Source organism: Odocoileus virginianus, chromosome 2, assembly GCF_023699985.2.
Source record: "Odocoileus virginianus isolate 20LAN1187 ecotype Illinois chromosome 2, Ovbor_1.2, whole genome shotgun sequence".
Taxonomy (NCBI): Eukaryota; Metazoa; Chordata; class Mammalia; order Artiodactyla; family Cervidae; genus Odocoileus; species Odocoileus virginianus.
Window position 1 is genome coordinate 1,970,703 of NC_069675.1, and position 23,759 is coordinate 1,994,461.

The following is a 23,759-nucleotide window of genomic DNA, read 5'->3' on the forward strand; positions in this document are numbered from 1 at the left end:
TGAGTAAACTCTGGGAGTTTGTGATGGACAGGGAGGCCTGGCGTGCTGCAATTCATGGGGTCCCAAAGAGTCGGACACGACTGAGTGACTGAACTGAACTGAACTGAACACATTTTAAAATTATTTGCTTTAGTTCTGCAAAAAATGCCATTAGTATTTTGATAGGGGTTGTATTGAATCTTTAACAATATTAATACTTCCAATTCATGTTGGCAAGGATGTGGAGAAAAGAGAACCCCCGTACACTGTTGGTGGGAATGTAAATTGATGATGCAGCCACTTTGGAAAATAGTATGGAGGTTCTGAATATACTAAAATTGGAACTATCATCTGACTCAGCACACCTGGGTATATGTCAGAGAAAACCAAACCACTCCTTTGAAAAGATACATGCACCCCGATGTTCATAGCAGCATTATTTGCAATCGCCCAGGTATAGAAGTAACCTAAATGTCCATTAACAGATGAATGGATAAAGAAGATGTGAGATACACAGATACACACACACATACACAATGGAACACTACTAAGCCATGAAAAAGAATAAAAACGCCATTTGCAACAACATGGATGGACTTGGAGGACACTAGACTCAATGAAATGTCAGGCAGGTAAAAGCAAATACTGTGTGATATTCATATATGAAATCTAAAAATATACAACAAACTGGTTAATATAACAAAAAAAGAGGCAGACTCACAGATGCAGTTTTCAAGTGTGTGGGTTTTATGCAAGGGGCACAGAGGCAGTGGGGACAGTCAGCCGTCTCCAGTCAAGAGGCCCACTTGCCCTCTATGTGGCCTGGGCATGTTCCTTCTCCACTCTGAGCCTGGAGGTGGGTGACACCCGCTGGAAAGGCTTCTTGAGATTAAATGAGGTCACGTGGGCAGAGTCTACAGGGTGCTGGGCACTTAGCAGGCCCTCAGCAGTGCTGGCTCCCTCCACCGTCCAAGGTTCAAGGCAGGTGTGATTGCCCTTAATCCACGCCCAGCAGTTCCAGCGCCGAGTGGTGCGGATCAGGGTGGTGCAGAGTTTCAGGCTCCAGGGTCTGAGGGCGCAGGGAGAAGGCATGGGTGGCCGTACCTGGTCTCAGCACATCCCTGCAAGGCAGGGACCTAGTCCCACGGTGAACTTGGATGCATATTAACGCACCCGGCAGAAAGATAAAAGAGCCCCAACTTAAGAACAGTTTGCGCCATGCTGATCCAAGAGCTGCCACGGTGCCTGCGGAGTTTGGGGAGCCTAGCTGTTGATGGTGTTCATTCTTAAGAAATGCCGATCACCTGCAGAGTGTAAAGCGCCTCACCGAATGGCTATTCGGCTTCCGATGGAAGGTGGCGCCCAGACGTGGGGTTCAGGAGTCAAACCCCAGTCTCAGCCTCGGAGTGTTTCAGGGCTGCGCCCACGGCGCTGGGCAGGGCCCTTGGGGCGCACCCTGCGGTATCGGGCGGGGACCGGGCGGCGGCGGCCGGGGCTCCTCCCTCTTCGGCCAGGGCGCCCCTGCTCTTAACCCGCGCGCGGGGGCGCCCGGGCCACTGGGCTCCGCCAAGCGAGAGAGCGGTCAGCGCAGAGTCAGAGCTGCGCTCGTCCCGTCCGGTTCCGAGGCCGTCGCCAACCCGCCAGCATGGCCCCCTCAGCGGCGTCCGGCGTCAGCAGCCTGCCTAGCGGTTTCGCTGTCTTCACCACCTTCCCGGACCTGCTCTTCATCTTTGAATTTGTGAGTGGCTGGCGCGCCCGGCGCCGGCGCCGGCGCCGGGGAAGGCAAGACGGGATGGGTCGTGGAGTGCGCTCTCCTCTGCCGCAAGCCGCGAGGGTCCGTGAGCCTCGGGTAGCCGGGGAAGGAAAGGCTCTACCCAACCCCCACCCCGCGATGCTACTTTGGCCCCTTCTAGCCCAAGATAAACCGTCTCCGAGAGTTGGGTGGAAAAACCAAACTCGCAACACGGATCAAATGTCGGAAGCTGGCCCGGGTCCATTGGGAGCGCTCCGGGTCCAAAGCTGCGCTCCCAACCTGCTTCTCATGGGCTTATTGGCGATCGGCGTCCTTGTAGAGGCACCCAGCTCTCCCCAGGGTTAGGATTTTGTTTTAAAATTTAAAAATCAGCAAAAGACACCTGCGTATTACCTAGCTAAGGGTGGAGATGGGGTTAATGTCATAGGAGGAGCCGAATCTGGGTTGTTTTCTCTTGAACGTTTCTGGTGAGTGAAGGAGTTGGCCACCACTTTGATCTGGAAATAACCCCACAGGCTGTGACTGCTCAGCCACAGTCATTGTGCACAGTGTGGGGAGCGGGGGAAGGAGGAGGAACCTGAAAGCCGGGCCCTGACTTGGCTGACCTTGAGCATCCAAGGACTTCTGCACCTGCTATTGGTCCCTCCTTACACTGAAGCCCCAACGGGAGACTGTGGGAAAGCGCTTCCTCCTCAGGGCTCCTGGAAAGTGCTCTCTGTGGGGAGGCTTCAGACCACCCTCAGCCTAAGCTCCCCAGGGTCCCAGGCTCTCACCTGGGAAGGGGCAGGCTGTACTTCTTTCCCGGGTGCGGTTCCATGAGCCAGGAGACTCTTGTCCCTGCACCCCCACCGCAGTAGTGGCTGCCTGGAGTGTTAGCTGGTAAAGAAGACATCCAGCCTGTTTAAAAAGGGGACCCCAGCTTCTTACCTCCTGCTTGGCTGGGGAAGGCATGAACAGCAAACCCAGCAGGTTCTGTTACCCATGGGGCGTGGGGGGAGCGCCCACGGGGGAGACGGCTGAAGTGGTCAAGGTTGCCTGGTGGCACCGTCCCACTGAACCTGAGCCCAAACCTGCATGTAGACAGGGTAACTTGAAATCCTGGTGCTAGCCAGAATCCAGGAAGTGACATCAAGAAGAAGCTCTAGACACCTCTAAGCACAGCCACACCATTTGTAGGTGGGGACACCCAGTCCCAAAGTGGAAGGGGTTTGCATTCACTGGAAAACTCCTTCCCCAGATGGCTCATCTCTGTGCTTCTATTCAGCACTTAGGCTGAAAATGAGCATGTATAGTAAGCAATAGGTTGTCCCTTCAGAGGCTACTGTATTTATAGCGAGAGAATTTGGTGATTGTAAGTGATGAAGGCTAAAGGTGAGGTGTTGATGGGGCAGAAAGATTTTTAAGCCACAGGACTTGCTAGTATCTCTTGAGTTGCCCTAATGAGTTTTTTAACTCTGCCTTTGTAGTTGTTTGGGGAGCATTATAACAGGAAGCATAAGAAAATGTGTTGAGAATTCCTTGGTGGTTCAGTGGTTAAGAATTCGCCCTTCTACTGCCAGGAGCCAGGGTTCAACCCCTGATTGGGGAACTAAGATGCCAAAAGCCATATAGCATGGGTAAATAAATAAATTTTTTAAAAATGTGTTCATTGGGCTTAATACAAAAGACTCTGGCACACCTTCCTCCTCTTGGCCCGACTTGAATAGGTGTGTGAACATGTGTACTCATAGAGGCAGTATTCACAATAGTCAACCAATGGAAACAGCCCAAATGTCCCATCAAGGGGTGAATGGATAAACGAATTGTGATATTCTATGCAGTGGAATATTATTCAACTGTAGAAAAGAATCAAGTACTGATACAGTTTGATAAACCTGAAAACACTATGCTAAGTAAAAGAAGCCAGATACAAAAGTATTTGATTCCACTTATATGAAATGTCCAGAATGAGTAAATCTCTAGAGACAGAGCACAAATTGGTGGTTTGCCAGGGGCTGAGAAGAGAGAGAAATGTGGAGCAACTTAATGGGTATGGAGTTTCCTTTGGGGATGATGAAAATGTTTTGAAGTTAGATAGAGGTGGTGAGCGCACGATATCATGAAGGTATTAAATGCTATTGAACAGGTCAATTTTAAATGGTTAGTTTTCTGTTGTGCCAACTGCATTTTCACTTTTTAACAATTGAGAACTATTTCAAAAAATGACAGAAAAGTATACATACTTTAATAGGCATTCATGTAATTATCACTCAACGTTTTTATATCTTAATATTTTTCCTTATTTACTCTTAGTAGTAAGGAAATAGAGCTTTCAGATGACATCTAAGCCGCCTGGATATTCTGCTATTATCTCACTCTCTTCCGTTCAGCCTCAGGACCACCTCTGGGCTGAACATGTGTTCAGTGTTAGACTTTTACTGCACCCCTAACTATCTATGATTACACCTGTGTGGTTTCATGTTTTCCTGCTTTATAGAAAGGATGGCACACATCCTTCTTCAACATGGGTTTCATACAACCTTGTTCTAAGGTTTATACACACTGACACTCTTTATTCGGTCTTTTATTGATGGGCATTTGGGTAATTTCCAAATGTGATATAGCAGACGGCACTGCCAAAGAACATTCTTGAGTTTGCTCCTGTACTTTGGGGAATTTCTTTTGAGAACACAAAGAGATTTGACTCGCTGGGTCATAGGGATTGCATACCCTATTTTCCCAAATGTTAGCACACTGATGTCCAAAATGGTTACTCCAACTCATAAGTAAGGTTACCAGGAAGCTGATGAAGCTTAATTAAGCTCAGGACCCCTTCTTGCTCAGGCCTCTTCCAAGACTCCGGCTGACTTTGCATTCCTTTAGAAAGAAGGTCTCCATACTGTATAACCCTCCTGACTCCCACCAGCAGCTTATCAAAGTCCCCATTGTGCCTCATCTTGCCTCACTTGGTAGAGTCAGACTTTGTAATTTTCTGCTAGTCCAATGGGTGTGAAAGGCTTGATTATTTTTTAAATCTGTGGTCCAGCAAGTTGTTGATTACTCACAGTCCATATTCTCATGCTTGACCTCCCAGTAGCCTGGGAGGCGCCGCAGTCAAACTTTCAGCCTCCAGGTCTGCAGGGTGGAGCTCTGCTGAGCTCCCCAAGACTAGGAAACTGCCCAGGAGCAGGGAAGGGTGGTGGCTTGGGTGGAGCAAGGCAGCTCTTCCCTAGGCCTGCACCCCTACCCTTGGGTTCCTGACCTCTGAAGGCTGTGGCAAGACCCTGTCTCCATAAGTGCCCCAGAGCCACCAAGGCCCTGCTGCTGCAGCAGGCAGTGGGCCACAGGTGTACACCCCCCTTCAAGCGCAGGTGGAATGTCAAATGTCCCCCCGCCCCCAACAGCTCCACCCAGGGCTTTGCTCTGGCCTGTCCCCCCTCACCCCACCAAGGGAATTTTTCCTTTTGGAGCCAAGGCTCTGGTTTCCCTTCCCCCGCCCCGCCACTGCCCTCGCCTAAGCCAGGGGCTTCATGACACTGGGACATGTTCAGAAAACAGGATGTTAACATAGGATGCTTTTGTCTCAAGCTCCAGCCAGGGTCCCCAAAGGAAACTTCTTTCACAAAGTGTTGAGAGAGACACCTCCCTTTCAAAACCTTTGGAGGGGTTGCCTGAGAACAGGTTATGTAATAATCTTTCCCCCAACTCCTTCCTCCCCAGCCTGCTAGAGGCAGAGCTAGAGGACGTTAAGACAACATTTGTATGGAGAGTGTGCTGGGGCCGCCACCCACATCTCCAGGCATGCTGCTGCCCCCACCCCCCCTGCACACCTCAGGAGCCCGAGGACTCAGAGAAGGTCAAGTGGTGAGGGGCAAAGCCTGTGGTGTGCAGTTTTAGGGGTGAAGGTGGGGAACCACCAGGAACCACTGGCTGCGCCGACGCTGGACCGAACGTGTGCTGCACGTGCGCTTGGTTGCTCAGTCGTGTCGACTCTGTGACCCGTGGACTGCAGCCTGCCAGGCTCCTCTGTCCATGGGATTCTGCAGGCAAGAATGCTGGAGTGGGTAGCCATTCCCTTCTCCAGGGGATCTTCCCAACCCAGGGATCAAACCCAGGTCTCCCGCATTGCAGGGAAGCCTGAACATAGTAGTTATTAACACTAAAGTGAGACTCTCAGGGACCCAAAGTGACTGGGGGCTTTTATTATTTGACGGTGACCAGAAAAGTCCTCAGGACTGCTTGGTGGCTCAGCTGGTAAAGAATCCACCTGCAATGCAGGAGACCCCGGGTTGATCCCTGGGTCACGAAGATCCCCTGGAGAAGGGACAGGCTACCCACTCCAGTATTCCCAGGCTCCTTGATGGCTCAGATGGTAAAGAATCCGCCTGCAATGCAGGAGACCTGAGTTCGATCCCTGGGTTGGGAAGATCCCCTGTAGGAGGGCATGGCAACCTACTCCAGTGTTCTTGCCTGGAGAATCCCCGTGGACAGAGGAGCCTAACGGTCTACAGTCCATGGGGTCACAAAGAGTTGGACATGACTGAGCGACTAAGCACAGCAGAGAAAAGTCCTGGCACTTACCCTGGAGCTTCACCTGTCTGGGGAAAGGCAGACCCACCGAACGGGAACTAGACAGTGGGGCTAGGGTGGGGGCAGGATAACAAAGCAGTTTTCTAATGGGAGGTTGGCATTCTGGCTCCACGGGAAAGGCAGCCTGGAGACCCCTAGGGAATGAGAGCTGTAGAATCCCAGAAACGTGGAATTTTTACAGCTGGGGGGATAACAGGCTCAGAGAGGGGAGGCACTCGCCTGGGAGCTCCATCTCCAGGATGGGCCTCCTTGCAGTGACAGCAGGTCCTGAATTCGCCCCAACACCCTTGACAGATTTTGACTACAGCAAAAGGGAGCATTCTGCCCACCTGGCAGCCCTGGGTGAGGCCTGTTTCCCTCTTCTCCCCCAACTCCCCCAGAGGGTTAAGGGACAGTTCAGAGATATTGGGGAGCCCACACCCGCCTAAGGCCTTGTTGTTAAAAATACCCTGGAGGTTCTGAGCCACTAGTTCCTGGGCAGGTCCAAGAATCTGCATTTGATACCCACTGCATGGCCCCCAGTGACCCAGCTGGGTTTGGAGCCATCCTTGGGAGGCCAGTCTACACCCTGAATGCTTAAGGGGGGACAGTGAAAGGCTTGGGCGGGGAGCCGGGTGCCCTGAGGCTCCCCTGGGTTCCTGGCAAGTACCTCTCTGCTCCTGGGTTGATTTTCCTGCTACCCCAGCCAGGGACCTCTCCTCCAGTCACCAGGGAGGGGGGCTGGCCCTGCTGGCCTGTGCTGGGCAGCCTGGCTTCCCCGACTGTGCCCTCTGACTCCTGGCCCTGGGTCTCTCCTGTGTTGCCAGACCCTCCCGGGAGCTGTTAAGGGCACAGCTGGGTTTTCACCTTTCTTCTTCTCTAAAGGGAGGGAGGTAGAAGCCTCTCAGAGGTTTGTCCTTGGAGCTGAGAAGTGACTTTTCAAGTTTTTCAAGAACGGGAAGGCTACTTTGATCAGGAAACAGTGACTTTGAGCTGTTTTCTGGAAAATGCTAAGTGTGAAGATGTGGCTTAGCTCCCCGATCTGTGCGTGCATGTGTCATCACGACCAAGCTGCCTTGAAAAAGTTTACTTTTAAGTTTGCCATAAGTCACCCCAAGTCATCGCTGATGGGACCCCCTTCTCTGTCTGAGCGCTGTCAGAAGAGAGGGGGCAGGTTCCAGATGCCCCTGCAAAGGCACAGCTCACACTCAGGGTCAGGCTGGCTATTTGCACCCACAGCCTCCATGCCCCCGCCCCCTTCCCCCCGGCTGCCAGAGAGCCTGGAGGAGGGTCACGCTGCCTGCGATGCAGCTCTGCGCCCCTGCGGAATGGCTTGGCTCTGGGCCACTGTGGGAGCATGGAGGAGGGTCACGCTGCCTGCGATGCAGGGCCGCAGTCGGAATGGCTTGGCTCTGGGCCGCTGTGGGAGGGGCTTGGCTTTTTTGTTAATTGAAGAAGAGTTGATTTGCAGTGTTGTGGCAATCTCTACTGTACAGCAAAGTGACTCAGGTTTACACGTGTACACACTGTTTTTATTTATTTATTTTAATTTGTTTATTTTTAATTGAAGGATAATTGCCTCATGGTATTGCAGTGGTTTCTACCAAACATCGATATGAATCAACCATAGGTTTGCATTCTGTTTTTAATATTCTTTTCCATTATGGTTTATCCCAGGAGACTGGATATAGTTCCCTGTGCTATGCAGGAGAACCTTGTTGTTCATCCATGCTAAATGCAGAAGTTTGTATCTACTAACCGCGAACTCCCTGTCCATCCCTCACCTTCCTCCTCTCACCTTTGGAAACGAGTCTGATCACTGTGTCTGTGAGTCTGTTTCTGTTTTGTAGCTAGGTTCATTTGTACCATATTTTAGGTTTCATGTATAAGTGATATCAGAGCTTCCCAGGCGCCGCTAGTAGTGAAGAACCTGCCTGCCAATGCTGGAAATATATGTTCGACCCCTGGGTTGGGAAGATCCCCTGGAAGAGGGCACGGCAACCCACTCCAGTATTCTTGCCTGGAGAATCCCATGGACAGAGGAGCCTGGCCAGCTGCAGTCCATAGGGTGGCAAAGAGTCGGACAGGACTGAGTGACTTAGCGCACATCCACATAAGTGATATCATGTGGGATTTGTCTTTCTCTTTCTGACTTACTTCACTCAGTATGAGATTCTCTAGTTCCATCCATGTTGTTACAAATGGCATTATTTTGTGCTTTTATATAGCTGAGCGATATTCCATTGTATATGTGTGCCACGTCTTCTTTATCCAAGGGCTTTGCTCTGGACTCAGGACACATTGTCTGAGGGCGGGGCCGGGTGTGGGGACTGGGCTACCTGGGGCTGGCCTCGAAGTGGGATGGGGCCAGCCTGCACCTGGCTGGGGGCTGGCTCTTCCTGGATTCAGTGCTGGGCCCCAGCTCCCGCCCCTCCGACAAGCCTAGCTGGGCTTCCTTGTGGCTCTCACTTGGCACCTGGACTTGGTGCTTTGGACCGGGGCCCCTGGGGTAGGCATTGAGGAGATGCCCCAGAGGGTGTTCTTTCTGGATGCTGAGGGATGTGAGGACACCAAGTGACTGACACCCCTGGGCCCCGAGGCAGTGCCTTAGGGAGACGTGGGCCAGCTCCTCACAGCTTCCAGACTGTCCACGGCGCATAGGGCAGGGCCCTGGTACTCTGCGCGTCACGGGACTCTGACTTGCCTCCTGCATTCTGGTGGGAAGCTGAGCTTCCTGGTAGCTTCCGGGTGGGCAGCCTGTAGTGGTGTAACTAGTTCTAGGGTAATGTAGCAGCCTCAACTCTCCGCCTCGATTCCCAGGCTCCCTGTCCCTCCCTTGTTGTTGTTCAGTTCTGAGCCGTATCCGACTCTTTGCGACCCCGTGAACTGCAGCACATCAACCCTTTCTGTCCCTCACCATCTCCCCGAGTTCGCCCAAGTGCATGTCCATTGCATCAGTGATGCCATCCAATCATCTCATCCTCGGCCGCCCTCTTCTCCTTTTGCCTTCAGTCTTTCCCAGCATCAGGGTCTTTTCCGATGAGTCCAGGTGGCCAAAGTGTTGGAGCTCCGTCTTCAGCATCAGTCCTTCCAATGAGTATTCAGGGTTGATTTCCCTTAGGGTTAACTGGTTTGATCTCCTTGCAGTCCAAGGGACTCTGTCCGTCCCACTATGTGATTAATATTGTGCTCACACTGGGGCAAAACAACCCCTGTGTTGAATCATTTTAATACACCAAGGTCCTAGGACCTAAAAACATCTGTGGGAACCAGAAGAAAAGCCTTGTCACCAGCCGTCACCCATTGATGGGTGGTGGGAAGAAGGGCCACACAGCCAGTCTCAGCCGACCTGAAATTCCACACTGGAGCCTTGGTTCCTGTTAGAATGCAGTCAGGCTAGGAGGGGAGAGGCAAGAAGAGAGGAGCAGGAAGGAGGGGGAGAAGCACCCCCTCATGCTTGTGACCGGTGCCATGGAGAGAGAAGGGGGTGGGTACCGGGGCGGAGGGGATTTCCCTGCGACTCGCGGGAGGAGGGACTCCGGCCTGGACACACTCGTCCTGTTAACATCAGCTACGGACCTGAGCTCACAGCCTATCTCTGAATCCCAAACCTCTATCCATCTCCTCACCAACAGACTCAAGGCGCCCTGAGTCCTGGCCTCATCCTCAGATTAAAGAGACCCGTCTATGGCGTCGCACAGAGTTGGTCACGACGGAAGCGACTTAGCAGCAGCAGCAGTGCATGCCTGTATGCTCAGTGGTGTCCACCTCTTTATGACCCCATGGGCTGTAGCCCGCCAGCCTCCTCTGCCGTGGGATTCTCCAGGCAAGAATGTTGGGGTTGGTTACCATGTCCTTCTCTAGAGGATCTTCCCAGTCCAGGGACTGAACCCGAGTCTCCTGCATCTCTTGCACTGGCAGCTGGATTCTTCACCACCTGAGCCAGCTGGGAAGCAAAAGGGACACTATCTAAGTCTATATGGGGAGGATGATGTCATAACGGGTCCCCCAGAAAGGGCGAGCCTGCTGACAAAGGGGCCAAAGGGCAGAGCACCTGGAAAGTAAACTGAGTCACGAAGCCTTAGCACCTCTGCTGGTGCTCCCCATCACAGTAGCCTCAGAGGAGGAAAGGGTCCCCACACAGAGAGTCTCTGACCTGCCCCAGACACCTCACAGGGTCAGAGGAGGGGGCCTTGTGCAAATGTCTGGGCTCTGTCCCTGTCCTAGGCAGCAGTGCTTAGCTGGTCATCTTCACTGGGACGCCGACACTTTCACCAGGACCTGGCTCTGCCCTTCGTGGCCCCAGAGCTGCTCAGGTGGGGCTCGGTGGTAGGACTGGAGGAGACGGGACAGGAAGGGAGAGGCGGGCTCCAGGTACGAGTGTGGCTCTGAATGAAGTCTGTCTCCCTGGGTGCACCTGCCCTCCGTGCACTTTGCTGTGTCTGCTAAATGCACAAGTGAATGAATGAATGAGTGGGTGACTGAGGAAGTGAGCGAGTGAAAGACGGCTTTCCTTAGACTTGCTGGGAGCCCAGTCCCTCAATACAAGGGTGGAGCGGCTCATATCAGAACTAGGGCTTGCTTCCCGCTCTCTCTGCCTTTCAGAACTGGAGGAGACCCCAGCCTCCCCCTCAGAAGTTTTCTTGGTTCCTGGGGGAGGCTTCAGTGCTCTGACCTCCCTTTCCCGGGCCGCCTCCTGCCGGTCGATGCTCCTTTCCTCTTGACTTGGTGACTATTCCCTTCTCTGCAGCGGCTGTTGCTGTTCAGTCGCTCGGGCGTGGCCAGCTCTCTGCGACCCCATGGACTGCAGCACGCCAGGCTTCCCTGTTCTTCACTATCTCTCTGAGTTCGCTCAAACTCATGCCCACTGAGTCAGTGATGCCATCCAACCATCTCATCCTCTGTCTTCCCCTTCTCCACCTGCCCTCAATCTTTCCCAGCATCAGGGTCTTTTCCAATGAGTTGGCTCTTCGCATCAGGTGGCCAAACTGTACTTCTTTGCAGTAGTTCATCCTTAGCCAGCCTCTACACACACACACGCGTGTGCACACACACACACACACACACACACAGGAAAATGCCCTCAACTCCACCTCACGGAATGATTGCTCTTTTCAGTCAACCAAGACTTAGAGTTGGGACTGCTACTTCTCCAGGAACATGGCTCCTCTACCGGTCAGGCCACCCTCACAGGCCCGCCTGGCATCGCAATGATCCCTGACTGCCAAAAGAGTTCCAAGAGTACAGACACTTCCAGAAACACCAGTTGGAGTTGCTGTTCCTGGGAGAGCACCTGAGGGCCTGGAGGGCCCAGCGGGCTGTGTTCTGCGGCCAGTTCCCTGTAACCCCCCAGAGTTAGAGGCACAGGCTCCTGTTCACGCATGCCTTCTGGACCACCCCCTGCCCTGGGAGCTTGGGAATCCTGACACGGAGCCCCCGGGGACCACACTACTCGGTGTGTGTGGGAACAACCTTCGTGGGACGTCCTCTTTGGAAAACGACTTGCCTCGTTATTGGAAGAGTGCCTGCTTGTGGTGGCCTCGACAGAGTAAAATGGAACCCCAGAAAAATATTCAGAGAATTTGAGCAATTCTTCTGCCTTGTCCTCAGTGATCCGAGTCCTGCAGTGAAAACACTGGACAATTGTGGACCCAGAGCTCTCAGCCTTGCACAAGCGATGGAGACGGTCTGCCAGTCTCAAGAATGTGCCGATGGAATCCTTTTCCCTCTCTTGTAACCAAAGCTCATTGTTTGAAGGAAGGCTTTCTCATCTTTTTATGTCCTTACTGTTCCCTTTTGCAGAAGTGGACAAATTTCCCCCAACTTTTGATTTCTGGGAGATGGTGGGGTTTTCACTTTTTGATGCTTTTGGAATTTTATTTTTATTTTAAAATTCTGGGTCCCAGGGAGGTCTAGCAGGGATAAGTATGTGTTGCCATCCTGACTGACTGGGGTTTGCACGTGGTTACAGGTGAGGCTTCCCCCCATCATATGCCAGTTGTGACAGTATCTAGGGCACTTATTGTGGGCTGCCTCCTGTAGGTATAGACCCATTTCACCCCAGCTCCATGGGGTGGGCACTGCTGCTGTCACTGTTTTTCAGATAGGGACCAGAGAGGAAGGAATCAACCCAGGGACAACCAGTCACCAGCAAAATGTGTGAGAGCTGATTCAAACTCAGGGATTCCGAAATCTACACCCTTAACCACTTCCGCCTGCCTCCTCTTGATTAATTCAGAAATGAAAAGACAGAGGAGTTCTCTGGTGGTCCAGCAGTTGGGACCCTGAGCTCCCAATGCAGGGGCCACAGGTTCGATCCCTGTTCGGAGAACTAAGATCCCACATGCTTTGCAGTGTGGCAAAAAAAAAAAAGAGAGAGAAAGGACCTACTCTGAATTCACATGAGAGCCCTCCCCAAGACCACCTGCTGAAGAAATTTTATTCACAAAAATTGTTTGATGGAGGTGAACAACCAACAAAAACTTTTTGGCAATTTTTTGTCTAGTTTTGTACAATACCCTTGGTTCTTACAGCACTTCACCTCCGCTCAGCATCTAAACCCAGACAGAATGAAAGACAGCAGTCTCCAGTCCTAAAACACCAGAGTGGCTCAGATCCCAGCTCTATTCCATTCACACACACAGGCCATGTCCTTACATCCAGAGGACACCCAAGGACTAGTGACTCCCACGTTCAGGGCCAAACAGGGATGGAAGCTTAAGAAGAGGAAAGGAAACTTTGTACTGGAGCCACTTGGGACCGGAGCGGCATCTTGGCCAGCATCGCTAGATACTAGAGATAGAAGCCATTTCTTCTGGTTTGACGGGAGTTACCGGAACATCATCCATGGACCGATTGTGTTACGGAAACACATTCCAAAGCCTTTGCAAAGAGTTTGGGATGTCTGCTTCTTGTCCTGGAACTCTGCTCCTCTCCTGGGCATGAGGCCCAGGCACTGGGGTTTTGGAGGTGGCCCAGGCAGTGTAGACTGATAGTTAAGGACCATGCCTTAGCCCAGGCGCCACATCCATTTTCCAGCATGGGGATCCGGGACCCAGAGGGAGAGCTCAACCCTGGTGACACCCAGGCCACTCAGCTTAGAGACATTCGTCTGAGACCACCCCTGCCAGCTTCACCACCTCTGTTATGGAGGATGATGTCCAGGGTGCAGGCCAGGGGCGGCAGGAAGCTGGCCTGGTGACAGGGATGACTGGAAACTGGGGCCATGTCCCCACTGGCGTGACTGACGTTTCAGAACCATTGCCTCTCAGTGTGCTTCCTGGGTGCTGGGGGCCCCCTCCGGGTTTCCTTTAGGAGGAGAAGTGCTTGAACCCTCACCTACCCCTTCGCTCTTGACAAATATTTGGCCGGTGGGGTCCTGAGGCCAGGGTGGGGTGGGCTGCTCCCTTCCCTGGACGCCTTATCTCCTGGGTGTGGGCTTCAGCTTGCTGTTTGCTCTCTGCAAACTTTGTAGGTGGAGTGTGGCCCGGCACTGGCTCAGCCACATGATTTATGCTGAATCTCGGTTTTCCACTGAGTGGGGCCAGGGAAGCCTTTGAGGTGGCCCAGCAACTAGTCCCGTGTGGAGGTCACACTGCCTCCAGCTGCAACTCCTCCCACCCCTGTGCCCCAGCCTCTTGCCTTCCTAAGCCATCCTTGCTGCTCCAGCAGCCTCTGGGCCGGTCAGCTGCTCATTCCTCCCCTGGAAAGCCTCGTCCTGACCACTTGGCCAGGCACAGTAAAGAATCTGTCTGCCAGTGCAGGAGAGGTGGAGATGTGGGTTTGATCCCTGGGTCGGGAAGATCTCCTGGAGAAGGAAATGGCAACCCATTCCAGTATTTTTGCCTAGAGAATCCATGGCAGAGAAGCCTGGCAGGGTTACAAAGAGTCGGACATCACCGAGTGATTAAAAACAAACGAAATCAGCCAAGTCCACCTCTCCCTTCAAACCTCCTGGGGCCTTGTCCCAGTTGGTGCTACTCTGCCCACTCAGGGCTGGTAATCATCCTGAGTTGTCACTGACTGACTCGGGGTCTGTATGCCCTGGGCTGCTGGCATCCTGGGTGAGCAGTCTTCCCCCTGTCTGGGTGATGCCAGGCACAGGGCCAGAAGCTTCACACGCATGCACACAGTTTCAGGCAGTTCATACCACCCAAAGTGCCATTTGCAGTGGAGGAAGCTGGGGCCCAAGAGTTCCATGCTACGGGGCCTCCTCCAGTGGATTTGGTGGGGATGCCCTCCCACATTACGTGCCTGCAGGCCCCTGCTCATGTGTTGGGCATGCCACATCCACCCTCTTCTCCATGCCAAGCTCTCATGCCTTCCAAGTCCAAGTCCATCTCATCCATCAGCACGCTCACATCCTTCTGTCCCGGATCCTGTGAAAAAGGCCTAGCAGCCTGTTTGATCTTCAAGGCAATTATGGATGAATGTACACACACGTCTTACTCTACGGCAATCTGGGAGGTTTTATTTGGTGGAATTTGCTCCACTGATTATTGGAAAGTGTGTCCCACTAGGTCTCAGTTAGGGCAAGAGGAAGTTTCCGGTGAGAGCTGCCTTCATCTGATTCACCGGGCCCACCTTGGCTTTGATCACTGCAGATTCTTCACTGCACTGATTTTTTTACCCAAATGTGATGGTCCCCTGGTGCTTCTCAGCTAAGAGGCTCAGAGAACACCTGTGAGGAAGTGCTGCCTCTTACCCAGCGAGCAGGCAGTAGGTTCAGGGAGACAGGGTCAAGGTGTGGCCATGTGCAGTCACACCACAGGGGCTGCAGGGATAGGAGGGGGCCTGTCTTCAACCCCCAGACCCTCAGAAGGATGGTGCCAAGCTCTGCAGCTCCTTGGAGCCTCTGACTGCAAAGCCCTGTCCACCTGTGTCCCAGCCCAGGCCTTTTCTGGCTAGGGATGCTGGGAGAGGCTGAGGTGACTTCACTGGAATGGAGACGGACCAGGAGAAGGGGAGGCAGGTGCAGAGACTCCCAGCACGGTTGTGCCTTGTCCACAGGGGGAGCTGGACTGGGGCACTGAGGTCACGACCCCTATGTCTGTCCTTACCATCCTGGGGGCTCCCCAGCCTTGAGGACGCTAAGCAGGGTGTCTTCTGGATAATGACGGCAGGGAGGAGTGTTTGTCTCATGCCTGTCCTAGGAAACCTTAGATCAGGCTGACCTGGGCCTCCCCACTCTAACCCCTCCTCCAACAGTCAGAGAACTTCTGAGACTTGGGGATTTCAAGATCAAGTTTTTTATTAAATGCTAACGATATAGTGTGGCTAATTTGTTTGGCCAAGACCAACAGAATCTGCTGGTCACTACCATTTTACAAGAGAAAGGATATCTGGGGGAGTTCCATGGCAGTCCAGTGGTTAGGCCCTGGGTTCAGTTCCTGGCTCACAGACTGCACAGCATAGCCTTCCCCCGACGACTGAAGGGATATTTTTCTATAAAAAATACTAGGAAAGATATAATCTCAGAATTTGCCCTTTACTGATAAAACTGGATGGTATAAATCCTTTCTAGGGATAACATTTTTAAGTCACGTATGCCTTTGTTTCTCACAAATGGGTCAGGACCACACCTGGGACACTGTGAGGATGAACTGAGTTAATATTTGTGAAGTGCCCCTGGTTCCCCAGCGTGACCTCGGAGTCTGGCCCTTCCTGGGCCTGGGCTCTCCTGGTCTGACTGTCACCCCTTCTCCCTCTCCCTCTGCAGGTCTTTGGGGGGCTGGTGTGGATCCTGATCTCCTCGTCCCACGTGCCTATTCCCCTAATCCAGGGCTGGGTCATGTTCGCATCAGTATTTTGCTTTGTAGCCACCACCATCCTGACCTTCTTGTATGTAATTGGCGCCCATGGCAACAGAACCTCATGGATCACCCTGGTGAGTCCAGCCCTGCGGGTCTGGGGGCAGGGGGTAGTGATGGACACTCCCCTGGGGGGCGGGCTTTTCCAGTGCTGGGTGAGGAGCCCTCCAAGGCCGAGCGGCCCACAGCAGCCCAGGGCTCCCGCACAGGAGGCTGACTGTCCCCGCCTGGTTCTCCGGGGGCTCTGCCTTCTCTGTGATCACCCCTCTCCTGGAAACCAGCAGCCTGACATCCCTCCCTGTTCCTCCCGCACCTGCCAGGGGTCGGTCGGCGTCTCCCACCGCCCAGCGGGACCGGCTTTCACCTCCAGGAGGGGCCGGGGAGCCGGTGGGAGTCCTGCTGTCCCATCCTGTCCCCGCCTCTAACGCGGGGTCACCAGAGAGGAACCAGGCGGGGAAGAGGGATGGCCTGTGATCGCTCTTCACATGAATTCTGCCTGAGGCCCGTGAAGGGGGGAACTGACACCTGGGTCACCTGCCCTGACCTCCCCTGGACAGGGGTGGGGCTGTTAGCCAGGCCCCGTACTCTCCAAAGGCCTCCAGCCTAGACTTAGAAACCCCCTGAAAATCATAACTACTCAAAAGCCTGCTCTAGTGCTTTATTGCAAAAACATAATTTGTTTGTTTATTTGGCTGTGCTGGGTCTTGGCTGCTTTGCTCGGGCTTGCCCCAGTCGACGTGAGCGGGGGCTCTCTCCGTCGTGGTGCCCGGCTTCTCACTGCAGCGGCTTCTCTGGTTGTGGCTCCCGGGCTCTCGAGCTCGGGCTCAGGAGCTGCGGCACACGGGCTTAGCTGCCCCACAGCATGTGAAGTCTTCCCAGACCAAGGATCGAACCGTGTCTCCTGCATGTCAGTTGATTCCTACCCACTGTGATACCAGGGAAGGTGCTTTGTTTTGCTTTTAAACATAACTGGAGCCCCCATCCCTGGTCATCCTTCAAGGAAAAAGCTAACAACAAAACAACAGTACAATTGGCCTGAGTCTTCTTTCTGAATTGACCACCGAGGCCACTTCCAAGCTGGGGACTGTGACCACAGCTGACACTTCTCGGGCCCAGAACTGATTTCTACCAGTTGCACGCAGAAAGGGCCGCTCCCCGACCCACGACTAGATCCCACCTCACGGGAAAGCAGCACCCCCTCCTCCACTGAAGTCCTTACTCTGCCCCTAGACCAGGGTCTCTAAGCAACGGGGTGGGGCGGTGGCCCAGGCCAGGCAGGGTCAGGTGGGGTGGACAGGCCCTGCTGGGACCACAGGCTCCCCCGGTCTCCCAGCTGGCCTCCCCGTCTCTCTGATGGCTCTCTCTGACCCCACAGGATGCAGCCTACCACTCTGTCGCCGCCCTGTTTTACTTTGGCGCCTCTGTCCTGGAAGCTCTGGCCACCATCCAGCTGCAAGAAGGCTTCTACTATAAATTTTACCATGAAAACATCTCTGCTGTGGTGAGTCCACCGTCAAGGTGCCCTGTTCACACAGCTCCCGCTGCCCACTGTCAAAGGTACTGAGTGGAAGGCTGCCCAGGCCTCCCTGTTATTTTTTAGTTCACTAGATTTCAATTAAAACCTCCCCCTCATTTCTGAAGAAACAGAGCCCTGGAGGAGGGAACTGGTGTGCCCGGGCTCCCGTGACCGCCAGTCAATGCCGTATTGCCCAGGTCGGGCAGGCTTCAAGAAGGCAGGCGCAGGAGGGCACGTGACCGCGGGGCCGGGCAGTATATGAGCCCCTGTGGACGACCTTATTTACCCCCCTGAAGATTCCCAGTGAGCAATGGGTGGAACAGGGGCTGAAACCACCTTCATTCACCCCATTAGGAGGACAGACTGGATGAGACTGTATATCTGGGGGGCACCTTGCCTGCAAGTCTCTGAGCTCTGAAAGGAACGTCCTCCACCTGAGAAGCCAGACCCTCTGGCAGGCTGTGCGGTCATAATCTGAATCTTCTTGTTGCTGGGATGGGTCAGGATGACAGGGAATAAGAGAATATATCATTTCATAAAACTCTTTTCCAGAGTTATGCATGTGTGGGCTTGCCCCAGTATGCTGACTCATTACATCAGATACATTTCTAACTGTGGATATTATTTAAAAACTAAGAGAAAGCTTTAGAAACAGCGCCCAGATTTCTCATCAGCACCCTATGAATTAAGGAAATCCCAAGGTCAGATGTGATGACAGACCACGACATGCCCTCCCCCAGTGCCAAAGCTGTGCTACCCCCACCCCTGTGGGGAAAGGCAGAACAGAGGCTCAAAGAAAGCCCCCAGGGTGGGTGCCGCTGGGCTCTGGGGAGGGGGTTAGTGTGGGTGCCCTTCCTGCGCCCAGAGGGAGGGGCCTCGGGCAGAGAGCCTGGAAGCCTGTCTGCCCGTCCCCAGGGGCCCATCCCCTTCCCCGGGGCCTCGGGCAGAGAGCCTCGAAGCCTGTCTGCCCGTCCCCAGGGGCCCATCCCCTGCCCCGGGGAAGCCACACACTCCCCTCAGCTCCCAGCCACTCCCCAGTTCCATGAGCAGGGGCCCCTCATGGCCCCTGGGACCCCCTGAACTGTCCCAAAGTGTGGGAGCCTCCCCCATATTAGTTCATCTCCCAAGATGGCTGGATTCTAAACAGAATCACAGCAGGTTCTCTTTCCCTTGGGAGACAGTCATTCGCCTCCTCCATCACCTTCAGATGACTGTTTCATTGCCCCCTCACTAGAAAAACCACAGGTACCACCCCCAACCCAACCCCAGAAGCCTTCTCTCTGAACAGACATCAGCAAGGCATCTGACAACCATTTCTGTAGAATTACTGCAGACAAGGGCAGTGAAACCTAGATGGAATGTGGATAACGGGTCAGCACTTGACTGACCAATCCAAGTGGGGTGAGTTAATAACCCTGTCCACTGGTCTAATCTCTAGTTGAAAACCACTGGGCTCCACCATGTTCTGACTTTTTTACTTTCTATCAAAATACAGCATAGATATCTTGAGTTTTCCTGGTGACTCAGCCATAAAGAATCCACCTGCCAATGCAGGACATGTAGGTTTGATCCCTGGGTGGGGAAGATCCCCTGGAGAAGGAAACGACGGCAACCCACTCCAGTATTCTTGCCTGGGAAATCCCATGGACAGAGGAGCCGAGTGGGCTTCAGTCCACGGGGTCACAAAAGAGTCAGACACGACTTAGCAACTAAATAACAGCACAAATAGGCTTCTAGAGAGGTGAGGACACAGGGGTACAGCTTGATGAATTTCTGTAATCCATCCATTATTCATAGTTCACAACCCTCCATGTAACAAACATCCAGACTAAGAAACAGAACATAATAAGCAGCTCCCAGAAGTCCCTTCGTGCCCTGCCCCACCATGCCCCTTCACTCAGGATAAACCCTGTCCTGATGTCTGGCTTCTGGGGTCCACTTCACCTGCTTTGGGTCTTCATGAGCTGTTTGCCTTCCCCCATGTCCGGCTTCTCTCCCCAGATCAGGCTTGTGAGGCTGTTCCACATCGCTGGGCGGGGAAGCAGAGGTTTGTTCTCTTTGCTGTTTACTGTTCCACTGATGACTACACCAGCATCATCTATTTATCCGTTCCGTGACTGATCATGTCCCCATATCTTTGCGAGCTCAGTTGGAGAGCCATGAGGAGACTCTGGCAAAGTCACCGGGGCAGAATCAGGAATCTAAGTGCTGCCTAAGGGCGGACACGCTGAGCTGAACACACGCCCCTCCCCCACCAACCAGGGGGAATATGAGCCAGTTTTCATGTAAAGTCACATCTTTGTATTCAAAATATCAATCGTGTCCAAGCCCGCGGGAGAAGGGATCATGAATACAGGCTCAGGATTTAACCCCAGACCCTGCCCGGACCGCACAGGCCCTTCCCACAACCTAGGGTGGGGTGGCGGCGGAGGTGGGGGGGTGGTCCGAGGATGTGAGAAGGCATGTCAAGACCTCTCCCCCGCGCACCTGGCCTCGATTCTCGAGCATCTGACCACCCCTCACTCTCTTCTCCACACCTTCCTCAGGAGCTCAGCTTCCCGCTCTCTCCTGGGCTGGCAGCAGAGAGGCTGCACCACAGGGATCCCGAGGATTGGTGAGAGTGGCCTGAAAGTAGCTGGAAATTTCCGGAGAAATCTGGTGGTTCCGGGGTCTTAACCGTGGTGGACAGCAATGGCCATTGCTCACGGGGAGGGGTTTCTGAGGATCTGAGTTCACGTCCACTGCTGGTCCTGGCTCTCTCCCCCCGGTGTGCCGTCTCTTGGCCTCCCTTTAAAATGAGGGTCTGTCTTCTTGCTCCTCTTCTGAGGAGCTTCTGCCAGGGTCTCTGTTGGGCCCTGAGTCCCACACCTGGTACACTGCTCCTCCTGATAGGCAGAGGCCTCTTCTGAGGAGCTTCTGCCAGGGTCTCTGTTGGGCCCTGAGTCCCCCACCTGGTACACTGCTCCTCCTGATAGGCAGAGGCCTCTTCTGAGGGGCTTCTGCCAGGGTCTCTGTTGGGCCCTGAGTCCCCCACCTGGTACACTGCTCCTCCTGATAGGCAGAGGCCTCTTCTGAGGAGCTTCTGCCAGGGTCTCTGTTGGGCCCTGAGTCCCACACCTGGTACACTGCTCCTCCTGATAGGCAGAGGCCTCTTCTGAGGAGCTTCTGCCAGGGTCTCTGTTGGGCCCTGAGTCCCACACCTGGTACACTGCTCCTCCTGATAGGCAGAGGCCTCTTCTGAGGAGCTTCTGCCAGGGTCTCTGTTGGGCCCTGAGTCCCCCACCTGGTACACTGCTCCTCCTGATAGGCAGAGGCCTCTTCTGAGGAGCTTCTGCCAGGGTCTCTGTTGGGCCCTGAGTCCCACACCTGGTACACTGCTCCTCCTGATAGGCAGAGGCCTCTTCTGAGGGGCTTCTGCCAGGGTCTCTGTTGGGCCCTGAGTCCCCCACCTGGTACACTGCTCCTCCTGATAGGCAGAGGCCTCTTCTGAGGGGCTTCTGCCAGGGTCTCTGTTGGGCCCTGAGTCCCCCAGCTGGTACACTGCTCCTCCTGATAGGCAGAGGCCTCTTCTGAGGGGCTTCTGCCAGGGTCTCTGTTGGGCCCTGAGTCCCCCACCTGGTACACTGCTCCTCCTGATAGGCAGAGGCCTCTTCTGAGGGGCTTCCTACTCATGTGTGACTGCCCCCTTTGGACAGGGTGTCTGATTCCCAGATGGATTCTCTTGCCTGGTTATTAAATAACTCAAGTTACTCGCCGCCCCTGGCAATGAGGGTGAGGGCTCGCCCAGGTGTGGCGGCAGGGCGAGAGGGGCACCATGACTGCTGGTTTTATGAGGATTTTCAAGTCACGGGACTGCAGCCAGTAGGATGCTGTGCCTGGGTTGGAAACTCTTGATCCTCACATCCAGGGTCACAAGCCAGGTGCAGGTATTTGCTAAGGGGAAGGAAACCTCTGGGGGCCAGCCACCCAGAGCTGGGTGATACTCCCCAAGCGAACACAGTGGATTGGGGCCTTGAAAGGGCACGGAGTGACCTTTCTGCTGCATTTCCTGGCCTCTGCTCCCAGCAGCTCTCTCAGTAAGCCCCCTCCTTTTGCCAAAAGCTCAAAAATCCCTCCTCCCCATCCCAGCCCCTCACTTCCTATGGCCTGGCTCCCTCTGAATAAGATTCCAGTCGGGGTTAGAAGATATCCAGGTGGCAAACCCATGTGTTCAAACTCTCTTGGCCAAGACCGCTGGGATCACAGCTGGTGGACTCTGGTCCTACTGGTGAGCAGGAAGAAAGTTATCCATGAAGAGCAGGGCATATTCGCCTGCAGTTATCACTGGAGGGGTCTCTGGGGGCTCTCGTTTCTAGTTAGGCAGCGCTGACGTGATGACATGTGCAGGCACGCAAGTCCAACGAGTCGTGAGTGTAAGAACGCCGCGGCAAGACAAAGAAAGCGCCAGAGTATTAATAGGCTTTATTGGGCAATCGCTCCCAGGCAGAGCTCCCAGGCACGGGCGGGGGAGAAGCAGGGGTCTGCAACCTGCGGGAAGCGGGGAGGCACCTATATACCCTGGTGGATACGGAAGCAGCGGGACCTTTTCGAATATGGTTGGAGTCAGGCTCTAGGGTGCTGATTGGCCTTTTGTCCCGTGTCGGTTTTTCTTGATTGGCCGGAGTCTTGGCACCTTCGCGTCCATCAGTCTGCCTGGCAACGGGCTGCTAATTGGTGGATGTCTGTCCCTGGGACTTATCTGGTACTTTTCAGCGGGGACAGTCAGCGTGACCTTTCAGTGAGGTCACCTGGAGTCTGTGCTCAGGGCTCCACACAGAGCACACCTGCATGTGTGATGGGAAGCAGGGGCGTCCACACGCTCCAGGGCTGCCAACCCAGAGCACCACGAGAGCAGCCAGCCCAGCGTGGACAGCCCGTGGCTTTCCAAACTCCTCCCGTGAACAGCCAGTTAATTGTCATTTATCTCGGTTGCAGGTGTTTTCATATGTAGCCACTCTGCTGTACGTGGTCCATGCCATGTTTTCCTTAATCAGATGGAAGTCTTCCTAGAGCTGCAGAACTTAACTGAACACCGAGAGGGTGTTTGCCGATCGGCCAGCCTTCCAGCATAACACTTTAGCATACAGAATGTTCTTGAGAACGGATAAAGAGAGAGGTTTATTCTCCTGTATACCTTCATGTCAGATTAAGGGGGCTTGCTACGTTTATCCTCCAACTGTCGAGCTGTCTTTCCAAGATCGTTTCCTGTTTGAAAGGGGGCAGTGGGGTGGGGAGTGAGGACTGACCTGAGAGACCGTGACACTGGACTGCTGGCCCCTGGACCGGATCGTGAGGACTGCCTACTAGAATTTTCCTCAGGCGCTTCTGAGTGTCCATCTTGCAGCAGGTTTCTCCATCTTCATGGATATTCTGCATCTTCAAGGATAATCTACCTATCTTGGGGAATAAAAGTCGTTCAGCAAATATTCGCAGATGTCCACGGTGGGACAGGATAAATCCTCGAAATACTTTATAAAGTGTCTTTATGTTCAATACTTTTGTGGGAGTGTTTTATTTTTTAATTCTCCAGCACGGGAACACCATCATGTCAGCCTACTTTCTGAGGACTTGTTGGGTTAGATCAAATTTCAGAGGCAGCTGCAAAGGGCAGTTCCAATGACAGCTGTGTGTGCCTGGCCCCTGCATCTCCGAGAGCCCAGAGAGGGTATCCCATTCTCCCCAGCTAACAGGGAGGTCAGATGGCTTCACTCTTTCTAGAAACTCACCAAGTATCAGCCTGGGGGACCCCTTCTTTTTCCTACAAAACAGAGGGGTCTGTGCTCGGTCAGAAAGTCCTTACACCAAAAGAAAACAGGCTGAAGTTTCTTCTCACTCTATACGAAACTGATCAGAAATTTTCCGGGCAGTATGTTCTATGTCAGGTTTCCCTGGTGACTCAGTGGTAAAAAGTCCTCCTGCCAAGGCAGAAGACACGAGTTCAACCCCTGGGTCAGGAAAATCCCTTGGAGAAGGAAATGGCAACCCATTCCAGCATTCTTGCCTGGAAAATCCAATGGACAGAGGAGCCTGCCAAGCTACGGTTCATAGGGTCCAAAAGATTAGGACACAACTTGGCGAGTAAACAACAATGTTCTGTGTTCTATGCCCATTAGGA

General features: G+C 53.6%; 1 protein-coding gene across 1 annotated transcript; it reads left to right on the forward strand.

Annotated features, from left to right (window-relative positions):
* The first annotated feature begins 1,507 nt into the window (after positions 1 to 1,507).
* MAL (mal, T cell differentiation protein) lies at positions 1,508 to 23,137 on the forward strand. The gene is made up of 4 exons (XM_020876760.2): positions 1,508 to 1,717; positions 15,999 to 16,166; positions 17,465 to 17,590; positions 22,580 to 23,137. The coding sequence occupies exons 1-4, from the start codon at positions 1,625 to 1,627 to the stop codon at positions 22,652 to 22,654; spliced, it is 462 nt and encodes a 153-aa protein (XP_020732419.1). The 5' UTR covers positions 1,508 to 1,624; the 3' UTR covers positions 22,655 to 23,137.
* The last annotated feature ends 622 nt before the right edge of the window (positions 23,138 to 23,759 follow it).

Bases quoted from the DNA above. Each gene is read 5' to 3' on its own strand.
- MAL (XM_020876760.2), top strand. From the start codon at position 1,625: ATGGCCCCCTCAGCGGCGTCCGGCGTCAGCAGCCTGCCTAGCGGTTTC. The intron at 1,718-15,998 runs GTGAGTGGCTGG...CTCCCTCTGCAG, and splicing joins TGCTCTTCATCTTTGAATTT to GTCTTTGGGGGGCTGGTGTG. The intron at 17,591-22,579 runs GTGAGTCCACCG...TCTCGGTTGCAG, and splicing joins ATGAAAACATCTCTGCTGTG to GTGTTTTCATATGTAGCCAC.